The 18334-nt window shown below is 33.8% G+C and overlaps 2 protein-coding genes across 2 annotated transcripts in view; both read right to left on the bottom strand.

Moving 5' to 3' along the window:
* Positions 1-18334, bottom strand: part of LOC134700530 (uncharacterized) — a 356413-nt gene that overhangs the window by 267020 nt on the left and 71059 nt on the right. The gene's annotated exons all lie outside the window — the stretch shown is intronic.
* The window catches only part of LOC134700538 (uncharacterized), a 53327-nt gene that overhangs the window by 33786 nt on the left and 1207 nt on the right, over positions 1-18334 (bottom strand). Inside the window, exon 2 of the mRNA XM_063561921.1 lies at positions 13447-13524. Within this exon, the coding sequence (XP_063417991.1) occupies positions 13447-13524 (78 nt within the window). The remainder of the gene's footprint in view (positions 1-13446; positions 13525-18334) is intronic.

The raw sequence follows: 18334 nt of genomic DNA, 5'->3' as shown, positions 1-18334 counted from the left end.
TTTGCCCCTTTCTTGCCCCTTATTCCTACAATTTTGAGCAATCACCCCCAAAATCAATCCCAGCATTTCCTTTGTAGTATGACACCTTGCAGTACAATTTTAGAGATATCCATACATTTGAACACAAGTTATTGTCTAGAAACTAGAAAAATGCTTATTTTGGGCCCCTAATTCCTAAACGTTTCGGGCAATTACCCCCAAACTCAATTCCAGTTTTACCTTTGTGATATGGAACCTTGTAGTACAATTTCAGAAAGATCCATACACTTACACATAAGTTATTGTCATGAAACTAGAAAAATGCTTGTTTTTTTCCCTTTTGTGGCCCCTAATTCCTAAAATTTTGAGGCAATTACCCCAAAAATCAATCCCAGCATTTCCTCTGTGATATGGAACCTTGTGGAACAATGTCAGAGAGATCCATACACTAACACACAAGTTATTGTCTGAAAATTATTTTTTGGCCCCTAATTCCTTTACTATTGGTACCATAACCTCCAAAACCAATCCCAATCTTACTTTTGTGGTATTGAACCTTACGGTAAAATTTCATAGAGATCTATTCACTTAAACTAAAGTTATTTGGCCCTAATTCCTTTACTATTGGTACCATAACCTCCAAAACCAATCCCAATCTTACTTTTGTGGTATTGAACCTTATGGTAAAATTTCATAGAGATCTATTCACTTAAACTAAAGTTATCATGGTTATTGTGCGAAAACCAATGTGTCTTCGGACGATGACGATGCCAACGTCATACCAACATATGACTTCAAAATTTTTTGCGGTCGTAAAAAAACGTGGCAGACCTCTCCTTGTTGGCACAGAACTACACTAAAAAATGCAAAAATATATAAATGTGTTGCGTGACAACGGGGCTGTGATTAACACCCAAATTGTTATCGCAGCCGCAAAGGGAATAATGATAGGAACTGATAAAACTTTATTAGTCGAAAACGGAGGTTCCGTAGAAATAACTAAATACTGGGGGAAATCTTTGCCGCACAGGATGAACTTTGTAAAACGTAGAGGTTCAACTGCTTGTTAAAACGATAAAGTTGAAAATTTCGATGAACTTAAAAAAGAATATCTCGAAAGTATTGAAACAAACGTTGTTTAATGATTTTGACATCCCATCAACATGATCAAATCTTGTTATAAACTGGTATCATGCTGGTTTAAATGTAGTTCCTGTATCAAATTGGACAATAGCTGTGGAAGGTTTTAAAAGGGTATGGGAGATAAACGACAAATAACAGGAGTCTTTGCTGGCAGTCTCTCAGGTATGTACATGTATACCCTTATTATATTAAATAGTGTCAAATAATTTAATTGTGTAAAGTTCTTCGTCAGGTATTCCATCCTTATTAATTAGTGTCAAATTACACAAGACAGAAGAGAAGTAAATTCCTATTGATAATTTTATAACCTAATTAGTACATCAAAGGTCCGATCAATTTCATGTTTTATCAACCGTTACATTTACAAGAAGTTTTAACACCTGTGACAAATATCGATCTTTGTTACCGGTATTCTAAGGATTAACTGTATCAGTAATTAATACATCAGAGGTCATTCAGGTAACACAAATTATTAAACTATAACAATAGACACTTGTTTTATTTATTTATTCGCTTATGATTATGTTTTTTTTTAGATTTCTTCCTCCTCAAATAATCTATGGCGTAAAAACTGACAAATGCCACCATACTTATAAATTTCCTTCTGACTGGGACATTACGCATTCGGAGAACCATTGGGCAAAGACTGATACACAAATGGAGTATGTTAAAAACATAATTTTACCGTACATGACGAACATTTTTCGTATACATTGTTGCCCCTCAATCGCGAAAAAAAAACCCCGCTGTACAGTATCAGATGGACATGTAGTGTTGACCATTCAGTCATAGTAGCTAAGAAATACCAAATATTCAGGAAAATTAATAGTGACCAATGAACAAATGTGGGCAAGGTCAGATGAACCAAGTCAGGTGGACATGTACTAGTACTTCTATTTGAAATCATTCTACAAATGTACAGCTAGTTAACTTGATATTCTGACATTTTGACTCGTACAGTAAATTCAACCCTTACCATGTGGCGACCGTGATTTAACGGCCTTACCCGAATTCCTGTTGTTTAGCTCCAATAGGTTTCCATACTTTAATAGGTCAACTGTATGATATCTATTTCGAAATTCATGAATGTTTCCTGAGGCTATTTATTGTCATGTTTCTCATGTTTAGGTATGAACTTGGACAATTGAAATCGGATAAAACTGGTTTTTTTCTTGAGGGGTGTGCTTACATTCGGTGACCGACACAGGCAGTTCAGAGGCCTAAAACCATCAAAAATAGTGTGAACCCACGGGAATATAACTAATAATCGCGTTTATGATTAAAATCCACTTATTGAACGACTAATTCAAGTTGCAGGTCTGGTTGAAATCAAAAATCGTGAAAAATCGAGAAATTCCGGATTTTTGGTACAAATGACCTTCCTTCTTTAGACTGTTGTACGAAGATCAGTTTGACTCCAATCTAAACTTTGTTGTGATTAGTGCGTTCATTGGGGTCCACTTCACATGCAGACTACAGTAAGATACATCTATCAGCATCCATCGGTCTTAATGGTCAAGAAAAAGGACGAAAAATCATCACCATGACGCTTTTTGCACCTTTGTTGGTCGTTGGGGCAAATTAACGCCCACCCAATCCTGTGATCCCCTATCTTATATTAAAAGGAATCAATATAATTCAGCAGCGGGGTAAACCTCATTTGCATGTACTCTGAATATTTTCATATCCTTATCTTATATTATTCCTTTGGTCGGGTCAACTTTTGATTACAAATATACTTCATCAGCTTGAAATATTAAAATTGGTTGCAATGCTTTCACAGTCAAACAAAAACCGATCATTTCATTTACGATAGAAATACTGTAAGTTTTTTAACCTCATACACAAGTATGTGTTGCCAAGACCTTGTACAAATGTTGTATACGACATTGCATGAGGTAAGTAAAAGGTATATTTCCCTGAATTATCTAGTGCGTTTTTATGTTTAAAGTCAATGTACTAGAAAGGAAAAGTAATCGAAAAATTTAAATTTCGTAAAATATTGAACTCCAGACCGAATAATAATCTGTCTGGTAATTAACTCGTGTGCAAGTGCATTATACGTTCATGTAATAATGTGCTGATTGGTTAATCATAGAATTGTTTTCGATATTCGAAATCTAAGACATGTTAGACCAGGTATGAAATTATAATTTTAATATTTTCAAATATTTACTCAAGACATTTACAAGGTTAGGGGAGAGTTGAGCTTTACAAGGATCATATTGAACAGCTTAAGATACAATATGATCATTGTTTATGACCATACTGTAACATGTGGTTGTTTTAAAACATTCCATTGGCTGTTTTGCTGACATCTTTGTCATTGAAACACAGTAGTAAAATTATTTATGACATCTGTCCCTTAATAAAAAACCGGCTACATTTTCTTAATTCCTTAATTTCTATGTGTCCCAAATATGTATTATAATTGATGTGTAACTTTCTTTTGAAGTGTAAAACAATACATTGCCCTAGTGAGAGTGTTTAAATAAATGAATGTAAACCCACCGAGCCGGTCTTTTTTTATTTTAAGCAACAATTTGTAAGGGGTTCCGCGGAACCATGTGTCCAAACTACAATTGCTGTTGTCAGTATGCAAATGTAATGTTGACCTAAAAATTTATCAGTACAAAATACTGAATTAAAACAAAATCAAACATTCTATAAGTTGCTATGTCTTGGTCTCAAAGTTTAGATTCTGTCCAAGTTTAATAACAATCCATGAAAGTTCACAAGTTTATAATATACACAAAAATTTAATCTCAGACTCTAAATGTTAACTGTAAAAAAGATATAGGAAGATGTGGTATAAGTGCCAATGAGACACCTCTCCATCCAAGTAACAATTTATAAAAGTAAACCATTATAGGTCAAGGTACGGCCTTCAACACGGAGCCTTGGCTCACACCGAACAGCAAGCTATAAAATTTACTAGTGTAAAAGCATTCGAACGGGAAAGCCAACGGTCTAATATGTATGTCCATCTGTTAGAAAAATACTAAAAATTAAACTAAACTTTTAATTTATTTCTTAACCATAAAAATGTTTCCATCGGTTTTAGTTTGTTACCCCGATTTTGTTTTTTGTCATTGGATTTATGAGTTTTGAACAGCGGTATACTACTGTTGCCTTTATTTGACAAAGTTATGTATATCTATAAAAACTTTAACCACAGACTGAACCTAAATACTGACGCCGCCAACACAAACGACGGAATCTAGGATCATAGCTATATGTCATTCGAGACATAAATTTTCGCCATATGAATGTTGCAGGCTCGACAATGTGCATTGTATCGAGATAAACAATGCACCATTATATGTAAATGAATCGCCCATGTTGATCTTTTTAATGTTTTGGGTTTCGATAAAACCAAATGTTTAGCCTGGAAATGAGTAACCACAAATGCTGTTTTTTTATTATTTTGTGGTCATATTTAGTAAGTGACATATATACACCTGGATACGAATTGCAGCAATCTAGGGTGATCTTTGATAGGGTATTATTGAATTATTATATAACAAGTATCATCTTTAAAAAGATAGTTGATGACTTCAGATTGGAGCGTAGTTTAAAACATCGACTTTTATTTTGTCATATCTAATAAACTGTATCTTACAATCCTTTACGATATTTAGCTAATCTGCAATGAATTCCTTCTCCATGCCTTATATGTCATGTAATGTGTAACAACTCTAGATTCTAATGACAAGGAAACACCAGGCCACTGAGAGCTGAATTATAAGTTCTAGGTGGCCGTGTAGTCTAGAGTGCTGGACACAGTGCAGGCGGTGTTGTCTCGATATCCAAATAGCATGATTCGAATCCAGACGAGGGAAGAAGAAAACATTTTCTTCCGCAAATTTGCAGATTTGTTGTGCTGATATTTAGAGTAATTATGAATATAATATGTGTTTTCCGCCGTGTATCACCTTCATTGGTGAACCAATAGATGGATCTGTCATAGAGTTGTCACTAGTTTAGACGTACTTATCAAAATAATTAGCTCTGTGACTGTATCTTACTATTCCTTACGATATATATTTAGCTACTCTGCAATCAATTCCATCTTCATGCCTAATATATCATGTACTGTAAAGACAGATCCATCCATTGGAAAAAAAGCTATTTTTATGAAGCGTATATCATTTTGTTTGTCTGAATGATCACGTTCTTTAAAACCCAATGGAAAATAATGCAGGGATGGATGGCGTTGGATGGATGGGTAGTTCATATTGAAAAATCTTAATTTTCTTTTGGTAAATGTTTTCTATTCTAATTCAAAGCTATTTATGAAAAAACATTTTAACTCTAATGTTATGAAATTCGATTAAATCTCAGATATATATTGAAAATCAAAATTTTCCCTTGGTAAATGTTTTCTTTTCAAATTAAACGCTATTCATAAAAAAAATAAACATTTTAAAATTCTACCATTGTTATGAAATAGATTTTATCTCAGATATTTATGTAAACTTTCACCTGCATACGCTCAACATCAACAATGACGTAACTTTAGTTCAATCAGAGAACAGATTTTCGACAACATCCAAGCTGTTACCAGGATTAAGCACCTCGAAAATATACCGACTGTGTCGGAAAAAGAGATGCAAACAATATACAGTAAAGCAAGCCAAAAATGGATCCTGGTGACAAAATGAGAAACTATTCAAATACTGAATCAAAGAAAAAATAATTGGTATGCCCCTTTTAATGTCTTTTTATAATACTATCAGTTTCCCAAGGCTTTGAGCCTGTTGTTCATTTTCATTCGCAAATTTTTATTAGAAACAAATGCTTTTATTATACCCCCGCTTTATACCTCCGCTTTAAAAAAGGGGGGTATACTGTTTTACCTCTGCCTGTCCTTCCGTCAGTCAGTCCGTCCGTCCCATGAATATGTTTCGTCGCATTTTTTTCAGGAACTACAATACAAGGATTTCTGAAATTTGGTTTCAGGGTTTATCTAAGTCAGCTATACCGTGTGATGCGTTTTCAGATTGATCACTTGTCAACTTCCTGTTTACCGAACACTGTTTTACCTCTGTCTGTCCTTCCGTCAATCAGTCCGTCCGTCCCATGAATATTTTTTGTCGCATTTTTCTCAGGAACTACAATACAAGGATTTCTGAAATTTGGTTTCAGGGTTTATCTAAGTCAGCTATACAGTGTGATGCGTTTTCAGATTGACAACTTGACAACTTCCTGTTTACCGAACACTTGTATGATTTTACACATGAAAGCCAAGTTGAAAATTTTCGTCACATTTTTCTCAGGAACTACAATACAAGGATTTCTGAAATTTGGTTTCAGGATTTATATTTTAAGTCAGCTATACCGTGTTATACTGTTTGTGGCTAGCACATTCGGATTGAACCTGACACTTGCTTACAAACAAACACCATTGAAGGTACATCATTTATTACGTCACCGGAAACTCAGCATAGTGTATATATAACAGTACAAAGGGAGACAAGCAGTTCACATACATTGTTTCAACATATAACAGAGTTATCTCTCTTTCTATACTCATAGACTAAAGCATACATAGCAAACACTACATCTCTTCCTTCTTTGTTTAGATTTGAAAACATCTTGACATTTTTGTTTTACAAATAAAAATTGAACTACCCTATGTCAATTTTGTTTAAACATAAAAATTCAAATAAACAACATTGTCAATAATATGTCAACAACAACAAAAACATTTGTTATTAATACCTTTATAACATAAATCCTATAACTTGTAATTGTTCATAATGGTACACATATTATTTCAAAACAAAATCTTCAAACTTTGACGGTAACCTTTTCACTCTGACTGGTCTATCTTTCATACTACAAGTTTCATCTTGTCCTTAATTGTTCCAGGTTCAGTAACACTGTGAACAAGCTGCAGCACACCTAACTGTTCTGCTGTATTACGACTCAACAAAGCCTGACCTAACTGTTATGATGTAAGCGTCACTGATGAGTCTTATGTAGACGAAACGCGCGTCTGGCGTATTAAATTATAATCCTGGTACCTTTGATAACTGTTTACACCACTGGGTCGATGTCACTGCTGGTGGACGTTTCGTCCCCGAGGGTATCACCAGCCCAGTAGTCAGCACTTCGGTGTTGAAATGAATATCAATTATATGGTCATTTTTATAAATTTTCTGTTTACAAAACTTTGAATTTTTCCAAAACTAAGGATTTTCTTACGCCCAGGAGTAAATTACCTTAGCCGTATTTGGCACAACTTTTTGGAATTTTGGGTCCTCAATGCTCTTCAACTTTGTATTTGTTTGGCTTTTTAACTGTTTTGATCTGAGCGTCACTGATGAGTCTTATGTAGACGAAACGCGCGTCTGGCGTATTAAATTATAATCCTGGTACCTTTGATAACTGTCTTTGCCTTCGATAACAACAAATTCAATATCATTTAAAGTTCTGTTGTTACATTGTACAGTAGCTGTAAATATTCCAGCGATTTTCAATGGTTCCTCACTGCCATATGCGAATAAACTCTTTGTAGAATTGGACAAAACACATTTCACATGATTATCTTTTAAATAATTCCATAAATTTATTCCCATGATGTTACATGATGCTCCAGAATCAATTATCATTTTCAAATTCACATTCCCTATATTGACAACAATATTATCACATACAGAATTTATCTGATTTACACCGATCATGCTGAATACATATTCCTCATCATCCGTGTTATTCTGTGGTTGTTCAACAACTAGACGAATCTTTACGTGTTTTGACTTATCCTTAGTTTTACAAACTTTATCAAAATGACCAACAATTTTACACTTCCTGCATTTCTTCCCCCGAGCCGGACAGCTTGGGTCAGTCCTAATGTGACCTTCATGTCCATAACTGTAGCACGTTGCTGTAAATGTAGACTTGTTACCCGAATTAAAACTTTTGTTACCAGAATTAAAACTGTTCTTTCCATACTGTTTACCTTTTGACTGTATCATGTTGACTTGACCTTGACCTTCAATTGATTTAGCTTGTCGTTCTGAGTCTTCCATAGCTTTTGCAATACTTCTAACATTTGCTAAAGTAAGTGTCCTACCTTTCTCAAGTAATTTACGTCTGAGATGGTGACTTAAACATTTATCAATAATTTGATCTCGTATTCTTTCATCAATTGCATTTTGATTGTCAAAATCACATGTATCAGCTCTCTGTCGAAGACGCGTTATATATTGTTCAATTGTCTCTGAAGAAGACTGAATCATAGATCGAAAAATTGATCGTTCATAAGGGGCATTTGAAAGTGGTGTAAAATAAGCATCAAGCGCACTCACCACCTTCTCATATGCACCTTCTCCTGCACCTTCCGGCAATGTGAAGAAAATGTCTTGAACATTCATTCCGGCTGTGTGCAATAATAATGCATATTTTTGATCTACGTCTGTAACCCCTTTTCCTGCGGCAAATAGTTGAAACGCCCGAAGCCATCGTTTCCAACGTGCAGACAATCCTGTCGAGTCAGAAATGTCAAAGTTCTGAATACCGCTAACATCTGGTAGTAAAACTGATCCCATTTTGTTATACAACCTTTGATTATCCTCGTCATCAATTTAAATATACTGTTTGTGGCTAGCACATTCGGATTGAACCTGATACTGGCTTACAAACAAACACCATTGAAGGTACTTTTGTACATCATTTATTACGTCACTGGAAACTCAGTATATTGTATATATAACAGTACAAAGGGAGACAAGCAGTTCACATACATTGTTTCAACATATAACAGAGTTATCTCTCTTTCTATACTCATATACTAAAGCATACATAGCAAACACTACACGTGTGATGCATTTTCAGATTCATCACTCGACAACTTCCTGTTTACCGAACACCTGCATATTTTTACACTATTAATATTATCCACTTGCGGCTAGGGTATCATCAGTGAGCAGTAGCTCGCAGTTTCATTTGTTATTGTCACATTTTTATTAACGGATACTATTCCCTTCATTATCATAATAATGATGAAAATTCTAGTCAAGCTTTATAAAATTCAATGAATCTTTGCAAAAGTTCTTCAAGGCCACATCAATTTAATTTCTTGTTCTACGGATTTTTGGACTCCAAAATTTGGGGCGAGCGAGCGATTTGAAAATTTTAATAAAAAAATATTTAATTTGCAAATTTTTGAGTCGAAGCTTGAAAAGTAAAGGCGAGCGATTAAAATTTTTTTTGTAAACATAAAATAGTGTGTTTTGACAATATTAAAACTTGATTTATCACTTGTACTTTGACATTTCTTTAATTTCTGAAGTATTTTTTCTCTGTTCACGAAGAAATAATTAAATCTGGTCTATGTATGTGTGACTGACAATGACACAATTCTCCATACACAGGTCTTTGATACAGATCAAACAGCAAGCTATAAAGGACCCCAAAATTATTAGCGTACACAATTCGAACAGGAAAACCAACAATCTAATTGATATATCCAAACGGGAAAATACCAATGAACACTTTGAACAACACCAACAAACGATAACTGCTGAACGACAGGCCCCTGAATCAACCAGGACAGGTGCATAAACATGCAGCGGCTATGGATAGTTTTGTTTCGCCAGCATATAATATAATTGCAGTTGAAGGCAAATCCTTCAGAAGTTCTTTGTACTTTATTCTAACAACGAACATTTTTTTATAGGGAATACAAGTAAGGGGGAGAGAAACTATTTTGTGTTCTTTATAGGTATTTCCGCTGTTATAAAAGAGGGACGGAAGATACCAAAGGGATAGTCAAACTCATAAATCTAAAACAAACTGACAACGCCATGGCTAAAAATGAAAACGACAAACAGAAAAACAATAGTACACATGACACAACATAGAAAACTAAAGAATAAACAACACGAACCCCTCCAAAAACTAGGGGTGATCTCAGGTGCTCCGGAAGGGTAAGCAGATCCTGCTCCACATGTAGCACCCGTTGTGTTGCTTATGTGATAACAAATCCGGTAATAGTCTAATTCGGTAGGTCATATTCATGAAAGGGAAGGGGATTGTAGTTACGACGTAAGGAACATATCTGATATCATTTGTGAAATGGTTATTCCATAACGGTCAACCAATTTATATCAGAGCACTCCCACTTTGGATAAATAGGTTTCATGCTGAAACAAATATTCTCACAGATATTTACACAGTTTGATGGGTGCTTTTATGTTTAAAATCGTAACATACAGGTTAGACTGTGATTTTTAAAACAAATGTTGATATCTTTTTAATATATTTACAAAAGAAAACTGGTGCGGGAAATGGACACGATTACATTTCCGGATGCGGGAAGCGGGAATATAAAAAAAAAATCTGTTTTGAAAGAAATAGGTGCGGGCGGGTCCGTCGAACAAGGAATCAAATTGGTGTGGCCCAAACTTCAAAATATGAAATTACTTGATGTATCTAAAAGGTGGGCAAAAAAGGAGAAATCTAAATTTAAAAAATGTTACTCTAGATGATATTTCTTCAATTTTAACATGATACAGTTTATGTTAAAGGGACACTAGCTGTCCAATTAATGTTCACTGATTTGCCGCAAATTCTCATATCTCATAAGTCTAAAATACACAATTTACAATGCAGAACCTCGATCATATGAATCAACATTTTGTGTGTATTGTAGTATAGACGCCAGCTAATAAACATTGGTGGGGACCTCCGATAACTGCTGACGGTCATATACCTCGATATAAACATAAACATAGATATAAAAAGATGGCGAACTGGTGCAACTGGATTTTTCTAGGTCTGTTTGATTTCATATTAGAGGTTAACAAGCATTCTGTGAGTATTTCCTGGCAATACATAGGCCCCCACCAGTTAAAAATTCATTGTACTGGAACAAAATGCTAACTTGATCTATAACTTGTCATGGTGTAAATTATATAACAAATATCAAGTCAATATCTTCAAAGATAACGAAAAAAATGTAGAAATTGGACTATTTAAAACTGATTTTTTTTATTGAATTTTTCTAAGTTCAAGGACAATCACTCTGCACAAACTCGTAAGAGCGGAACAAAATTCGAACTTTATATGTTACTTGCCTGAAGATAAAAATATACACCAATCATCAAACCAATATCTTCAAGCATGACAACAAAAACTGTTATCACAGAGATATGTCTCGCCTTTTTGTAATTTTGATTATGCAAATGTTGAAATTCAAATAGCAACACTCTAACATCTTACACAAGTTATGCAAATATTCAAAGTCAATGAACCGTGACTGAGTTATATAGCTAAACAATTTCCATGTAAATGAAATGTGCCAATGCTAATACAACTGCATACCAAATACCATTGACTTATTATAAGTCGTTTCAAAATCTAAATACACACATTAACTTGTAAACTATGTAAAAGTTTCAAAGTCAATGAACCATAAAGAGGGGATGGGGCTATATAATCTCCATGGAAACAATATGCAAATGCCAATAAATTTGCATACCAAATATCATCGACTTAACATAAGCAGTTCATCTTAAACTGATCTAATCACAAACTAATACATGTAAACCAAGATAAGTTTCAAAGTCATTAGACTGTGACTGAGGGGCAAGGCCAAATATTCCCCATGCCTTGAAATGAGATGTGCCAAAGCTTATACAACTAAATACCAATTAACATTGGCCTACCACTAATGGTTCCTCTTGAACTGACCTAATCACAAACTAATACATGATAACTTTGAAAAATTATCAAAGTCAATAGACCATGACTAAGGGGCGGAGCAAATTATCTCCATGGAAACAAGATATGACAATGCTTATACAACTGCATACCAAATATCATTGACCTACCACTTGTGGTTCCCCATAAACTGACCTAATCACAAACTAATACATGTAAAATAAGCAAAAGTTTCGAAGTCAATAGACTATGACTGAGGGGGCAGGGCCAAATAATCTCCATGGAAATCAGATGTGCCAATGCTTATACAAAGGCATACAAAATATGATTGACCTACGACTTGCCAACGCCGGAAACAGCATACCTATGTCTCGCATTTTGACTCCGTCAAGGACAAAAAAGTGTGGAAAACTGATTATTTGAGTGAATTTTCTAAGTTCAAGGACTATTACTGTGAACACAATCGTCTGACCGAAACAAAATTCAAACTTGATCTATAGCTTGACATTATAAAACAATACACCTTAATAAATATCAAATCAATATATTTAAGCACGAAGAATAAAAGTATGGAAAACTGATTTGCCGGAATGACGGATGGACAGACAAACAGACAGACAGACATACAGACAAACATAAAGTCCCCTTCGACTGTGTCACTAGGGGACTGAAATATATGTTAATCATCGTTTTTACCTGTATAAAAATTAAATCAAATGGTTTACCCTGTTTCACTTTCAATGTTGACATTCTTTTCCTTTTAATAACTGAACAAGCCTAATTCATGCGTAACCCATCTCTAGCTAAGAGGTTAAATTGAAGTTCACATGAATACGGATTCAATGAGGTTGATTTATTCACTTGCAAGTGAATAATTCATCAGCGATGTTCCTTAGTTCATTTTGACAAAATTGAACCAAACTGGCTTTTAAAAACAAACTTTTATTACACTATTTCATTTTCATTAATGATTGAACAAAAAAAGTCCTATTTTTTTTTTTAAATCTCGTAACTCATTTAAGGTCTACTAAAATTTCATGAAGGTTTGGAAAAGATTATTCAATTAAAAAAAAATAAAGGAGGTTTCTGTCTAAAAGTTTCATAAAACTCAATGAATGTGTGCAAAAAGTTTGTTAACCCTAAGACTCCGTCTAAATGTAAACCGGAAAAGTAAGACATATTATAAGTTAAAAAGACTGAAATTTTGTTCATACAAAAACAAATGATATTCATTAGAAGAGAACCTTCCATTCAACATTCCACCTATGTTTGTTTATAATTGACTGTGTAAAAAAAGATGAGCATGTTTCAGTTTTCAGGGAAAGAAAATCGTATGCAAAGTCAAAGCAATAGGTCTCATTATCAAATTATCTATGTATGCTGATGGGAAACAGATTAGTTCGTTTATCTTTGATTTACCCAAAATTGTCTGAATGGTTTTCATTGCAACAGAAATCACCATTTCATAACACCACTATAGTAGATTAATGCATAATGTTTCGTTAGAAATGAGTTACTAGTACGCAGTAAAAGAAGTAATACTTATTGATCTATAACATCCTAAATATTTACATACATAGCGTAATACTTACTGCCAGGTATATAAATATTAACATAATGCTAACTTATATACCACAAACAGTAGGTTCCTACCTTGGTGGATGTACCGGTAGGTTGGAATGGACAGCAGCTTTCTGGGTGAGGAATCGATCTTGGAACATTTTCAGAACTCTGTAACATATTAAAGGATTTTACAAAATAAAAGTTATCACTTTTGGATGATCACCAATACAGAATTTAAACATATATTTACCTGTAACTTTAAATCATACTGGAATCATATTGCAACTTGCATATACCTTTAATGATCGCGCAGATATGGCAAATTGCAATTATATAGGCAGAATACAGTTAAAGGGCCACTAGCTACGAGATATATACAAAATCTGAAGTATGATTTTTTTGTTCAATCATTAATAAGAGTGAAATAGTGAAATAATAATTTGCTTTTATCAGCTAAAATTGTTCAATTTTGTCAAAAAAAGGTAATAAACATTGATAATGAGTTATTCACTTGCAAGTGAAAAACTCGACCTAATTAAATCTGTATTCATGTGAACTCCAATCTAACCCCGTAGAAAGAGACAGAATACGCATGCATTGCCCGTGTATGGTTGTTTAAAGGAAAAGAATGTCAACATTGACAGTGAAACAAATGAAATAATTTGATTGACTAAATCGATACACAAAAACACTTTCTTATAAAAGGTAAAAACGACAATAAAATTAATTTCAGAATTTATTAAACAAAATTTAACAGACCTATAAAAATCTAATTGCACGAGCTGCTTAATCTATTTATATTTTTGATTATGTTAACATCGCTTATATGGTCATAGAGGGTCAAGTCGATAGTTAATTAGAAGGCTAAAATTCTTACGAAACGAAGCTACACATCTTATTGAGACCATGTGCTGTAAATTGTTTATTTTTTACTTTTGATAGTTTGGAAAAATGTTTAACATAATGATTGTTATAAACAATATATTAGAATTTGAGTCAAATAGGTTGAACATGAATTTGGCAGCTAGTGCCCCTTTAAGCAATTACAGAGAGTAACTAGAATGATTAGCTTATCTCAAACAGTTCTTTATTTGTCTTTGAACAAAATAAACTAAGAAAAGAACAAAAACAGTGCACATATCAGGGACTGTATATGGGATTACTATGCAACTTATAAATTATGCAGTTGTTTTAATTTCTAAAATATCAAGTTTATGACACCACTGCTGATTTGATTTATCATCTTGCATTCAGTTTTAAGAAGAAAGCAAGTTGAACTGTGCGCCGTTCCTCACTGACAATATTCAGCTAGAAGTTTTTTGGAAAACAGGAAGCTGATGATCAGTAGCAAATTTGAAAATGCATCACATGGTAAACCCTTTCACCCCTAATCCCGCCATAAGTTGTGATTTATATAGTCCTTGCTTTATAGTCCACATGGCCCTCCATAATAATTTTAATAAACCATTTCAAAATGTATTGTCGCGAAAAAATTGAAGTCTTAATGTGTTCTCGGTGACAAAGAATTGAAAACTGTGAAAAGCAGTCAAAATCATGTTGCTTTTTTTTTTTTGGGGGGGGGGGGGTATTACTACGTTAATCGTATAGGGCATTGGTATTCACAATTATCCCAAACGTATCCAAAGAGAGATATGAAGCATAAAAAGCTAATTTATGGCCAGATAAGTTTTGGTCTGTAAAACTGGTCGTTGTTTTGCTTGAAATCTGTAACAACGGACAATTTGGTAGACCTGTCCTGCATATTTGTTTCTCGAACTAGACAATGGAGTCCCATTTACTTCCATGAATGGGTTGCTGTAACAACAAAGTTACAGATGAACGAGAAAGGAGTATAGTTTTGCCAATGCTCACCTGTCAAGGTTTAACTAAAACCAAAATTAGACTGCAAAGAAATTTGTCAGCAGGATTAAGCTCACAACCACCCACCCACCCATGTCCTTCCAATCAAACATTCCAATACCATCAGTCCTCAAATAACAATGCATAATTTTACAAATCAGCATCAATTACATTACGAAGAATCAACTAATTGGCATATAATTTGATGATTATCACACTTCAATTCATACCAAATAATACAACTATTGATTTAGAAAAAAAATTCAAATAAACGAAAATAATTAGTTATCTCATTTGTTACAAAATTCATATGTCTGATAAAATGTAAAAATCAAATCGCTCATCAATTACTGATACATTTACAGTTACTAGGAAAGGTAAACATGTGTCCTTAACACAACAACGCCCTGCTAGTATAAAAAAGGCAACAGTAGTATACCGCAGTACAATGTTTACGTGTTAATTGAAATGTGAAATATTGATCACCTAGTTTAGCAAATATATATTTTTTAAAATGCACATCTCAATCAACATGTATAACTAGTTGAAGTTTATATTGTACATGTTGATGGTGAACTTCCTTTACCATAAACGGGGATATGATATGAAGTTCAGGTGTCAATTTTCAATGAACCGAAAACGTTGGTACAAACCCTCATTTGGCTTATCTCTGATTTTTTTTTAATTCAAAATAGACATGTGGGACAACATCCCTAATGCGCCTTGAAATGAGGAACTCAAAAGTCACGTGTAAAGAAAAAATCTCTGTGTAGTGATATTGGACATGTTTCTATTTTTAACAAATGACTGAACTTAATTATTTGCGGTGATTAGGAAAGTAGAGGAACATAGAATAAATGTGTAAAAACTATGGAGCTATTGAATGTGTTCAAAGTATTAAATTTTCAAAGAACTTATTGTGTTAAAAAGGGGATATTTTACCACAAGGAGCCGCATCACAAAAGGATGTTCGGGGTTTGCTAATTTACGGAAAAAGTAATCTCACTTCGTACCCCGAAAATTTAACCACATATGTGAAAATGTCACAGCTTCGAAACGAGCTATCATACATATCCAAGTTTACGATATGGACTGAGCTACAGGAAAAAACATTACCATTATCGCCTATGGAAAAACAATTAAAGATATTGAGCCATTTGTCCTTTTTCAAAATGAAGGGACTATATCTGATGGTAAATGACAGAAAAAGGTTAACTAGTTCATTGTTGAAGGCTGCACTTTGAACTATAGATGTTATATTTGTAACTACAACCTCATTGGTCTCTGTTGAAGAGTTGTATCAAAGGCAATCATACCATATTTGCTAATTGGTATATTAGTACAGGATGGACGAACGGACTAAATAACCTGACCTACAAACAGGAACAATAAACCCCCTCACAATCTTTGCTAGACTCAAATATAATACATAATTCTGTACAATTACTTTAGTGAGCCAAACTGATCAATATTATGAGAATGATCAACATAATATTTTATTTTGAACACTTCACATGTATAAGGGTACCATTAATTGAATAATTTGCAGTAATCTAGGTTTTTAGTTGTAATTGCTATCACCTGAGAATATCAAAACAAGGATGTGTTAATGTACTTCTTGGTTATTATAAAAAAAAAGAAGATGTGGTGTGATTTCCAATAAGACAACTCTTCATAAGAGACCAAATGACGCAGCAATTAACTAGTTGGTTTTTTTTTTCGTCGTAAACACTAGCACCTGAACGCATCGAAACAATAATATGATTATGTAATTCTTGTGTTCGTTTTTCATTGTAAATGCTAGCACCTAAACGTATATAAAGAAGGATATATTTATGAATTTCTTATGTTTTTTTCGTTGTAAATGGATGCACCTGAACGTATCAAAACAAGGATATGTTTATGTACTTCTAAGGTTAATTTTTCGTTGTAAATGTTAGCCCCTGAACGTATAATAACAAGAATATGTTTATGTACCTGTTATGTTTTTTTTCGTTGTAACTGCTAGTATCTGAACGTTTCAAAACAAGGATATGTTAATGTACTTCTTAGGTTTGTTTTTTCGTTGTAAATACTCGCGCTTGATCGTATCATAATGATATGTTTATGTTCTTCTTATGTTTTTTCGTTGTAAATGTTAGCACCTGTACGATCCATAACAAGGAATATGGGCAGGTAGTTTATCATTTTTTACTTGTTGCAAATGACCTTATGATATAAAGTGTTGTGCTTAAATATTTCTAAGAAATTAGTATGTGTTAGCCATAACACAACTTATCAAAAGTGTTGAGCTTAGGTAGCTCTGAGATATAAGTTTGTGTAAGCCATAACAAACAGGCCCGTAACTAGCCTCTTTTAAAAGTGAGGCAAAATATATTTCGCCAAGCGAAGCGAGACAAAAAAATTTCGGCGAGGGGTCCGGGGACCGCTCAAGGCCCACAGAAGCTCTGAAAAAATCGTGCATTCTGAGCGTTTCCTCGACTCTTTCTTACTCTGAAACGCAATTAATTTTTAACTATTTTTTCGACAATATGCTGTTCTCAAAGCAAAATATATAGATTCATTGTAATTTAAGACTTTTAGGTTTAAGGGACAACATCAAAAGACCGATATGTAGGATAAAGCAATAATCGAAATTATCATAATCATTAATACCGGATCTGTCTGTTCTTATCTTGTATTGTGTTTAGACTTTGGTGATTTGTTTTGTATGTCTGAGTCTAAATATAGTAACAGTGCAGTATTATACTTTAAGTACCGCTTAAGCAGTCGACACTAGGGACCATCTTGACCTTGTTTTATGGTATTAATGATTCTTTTATTGTTGAAGAGAACCTCCAGTGACTATCAAGATGAAGAACAAGAATACAAACCCTGACCATTGATTATTTGTCTTTTTTCTATGTATTGACTTTGTGTGCGATTAAATCCCGTGCACGTGTACTCCATATTCCTTTATTTTCTATTAAAGGGTCTGAACACGACTTTATGCAAGTTTAACCCTTCAATGTAACAGGTCATATGGAAATACATTGTTGATTTTTCAAATGATTTGATACCGGGAGATTGGTACATGTAGTCTCGCTTTAATTTAACCCATGCTAGCTATCTAGTTTTA

This window comes from Mytilus trossulus, unplaced genomic scaffold (assembly GCF_036588685.1).
Source record: "Mytilus trossulus isolate FHL-02 unplaced genomic scaffold, PNRI_Mtr1.1.1.hap1 h1tg000158l__unscaffolded, whole genome shotgun sequence".
Taxonomy (NCBI): Eukaryota; Metazoa; Mollusca; class Bivalvia; order Mytilida; family Mytilidae; genus Mytilus; species Mytilus trossulus.
The sequence above is the reverse complement of the archived record's forward strand: the minus strand, read 5'-3'. Positions and strand labels throughout refer to the sequence as shown.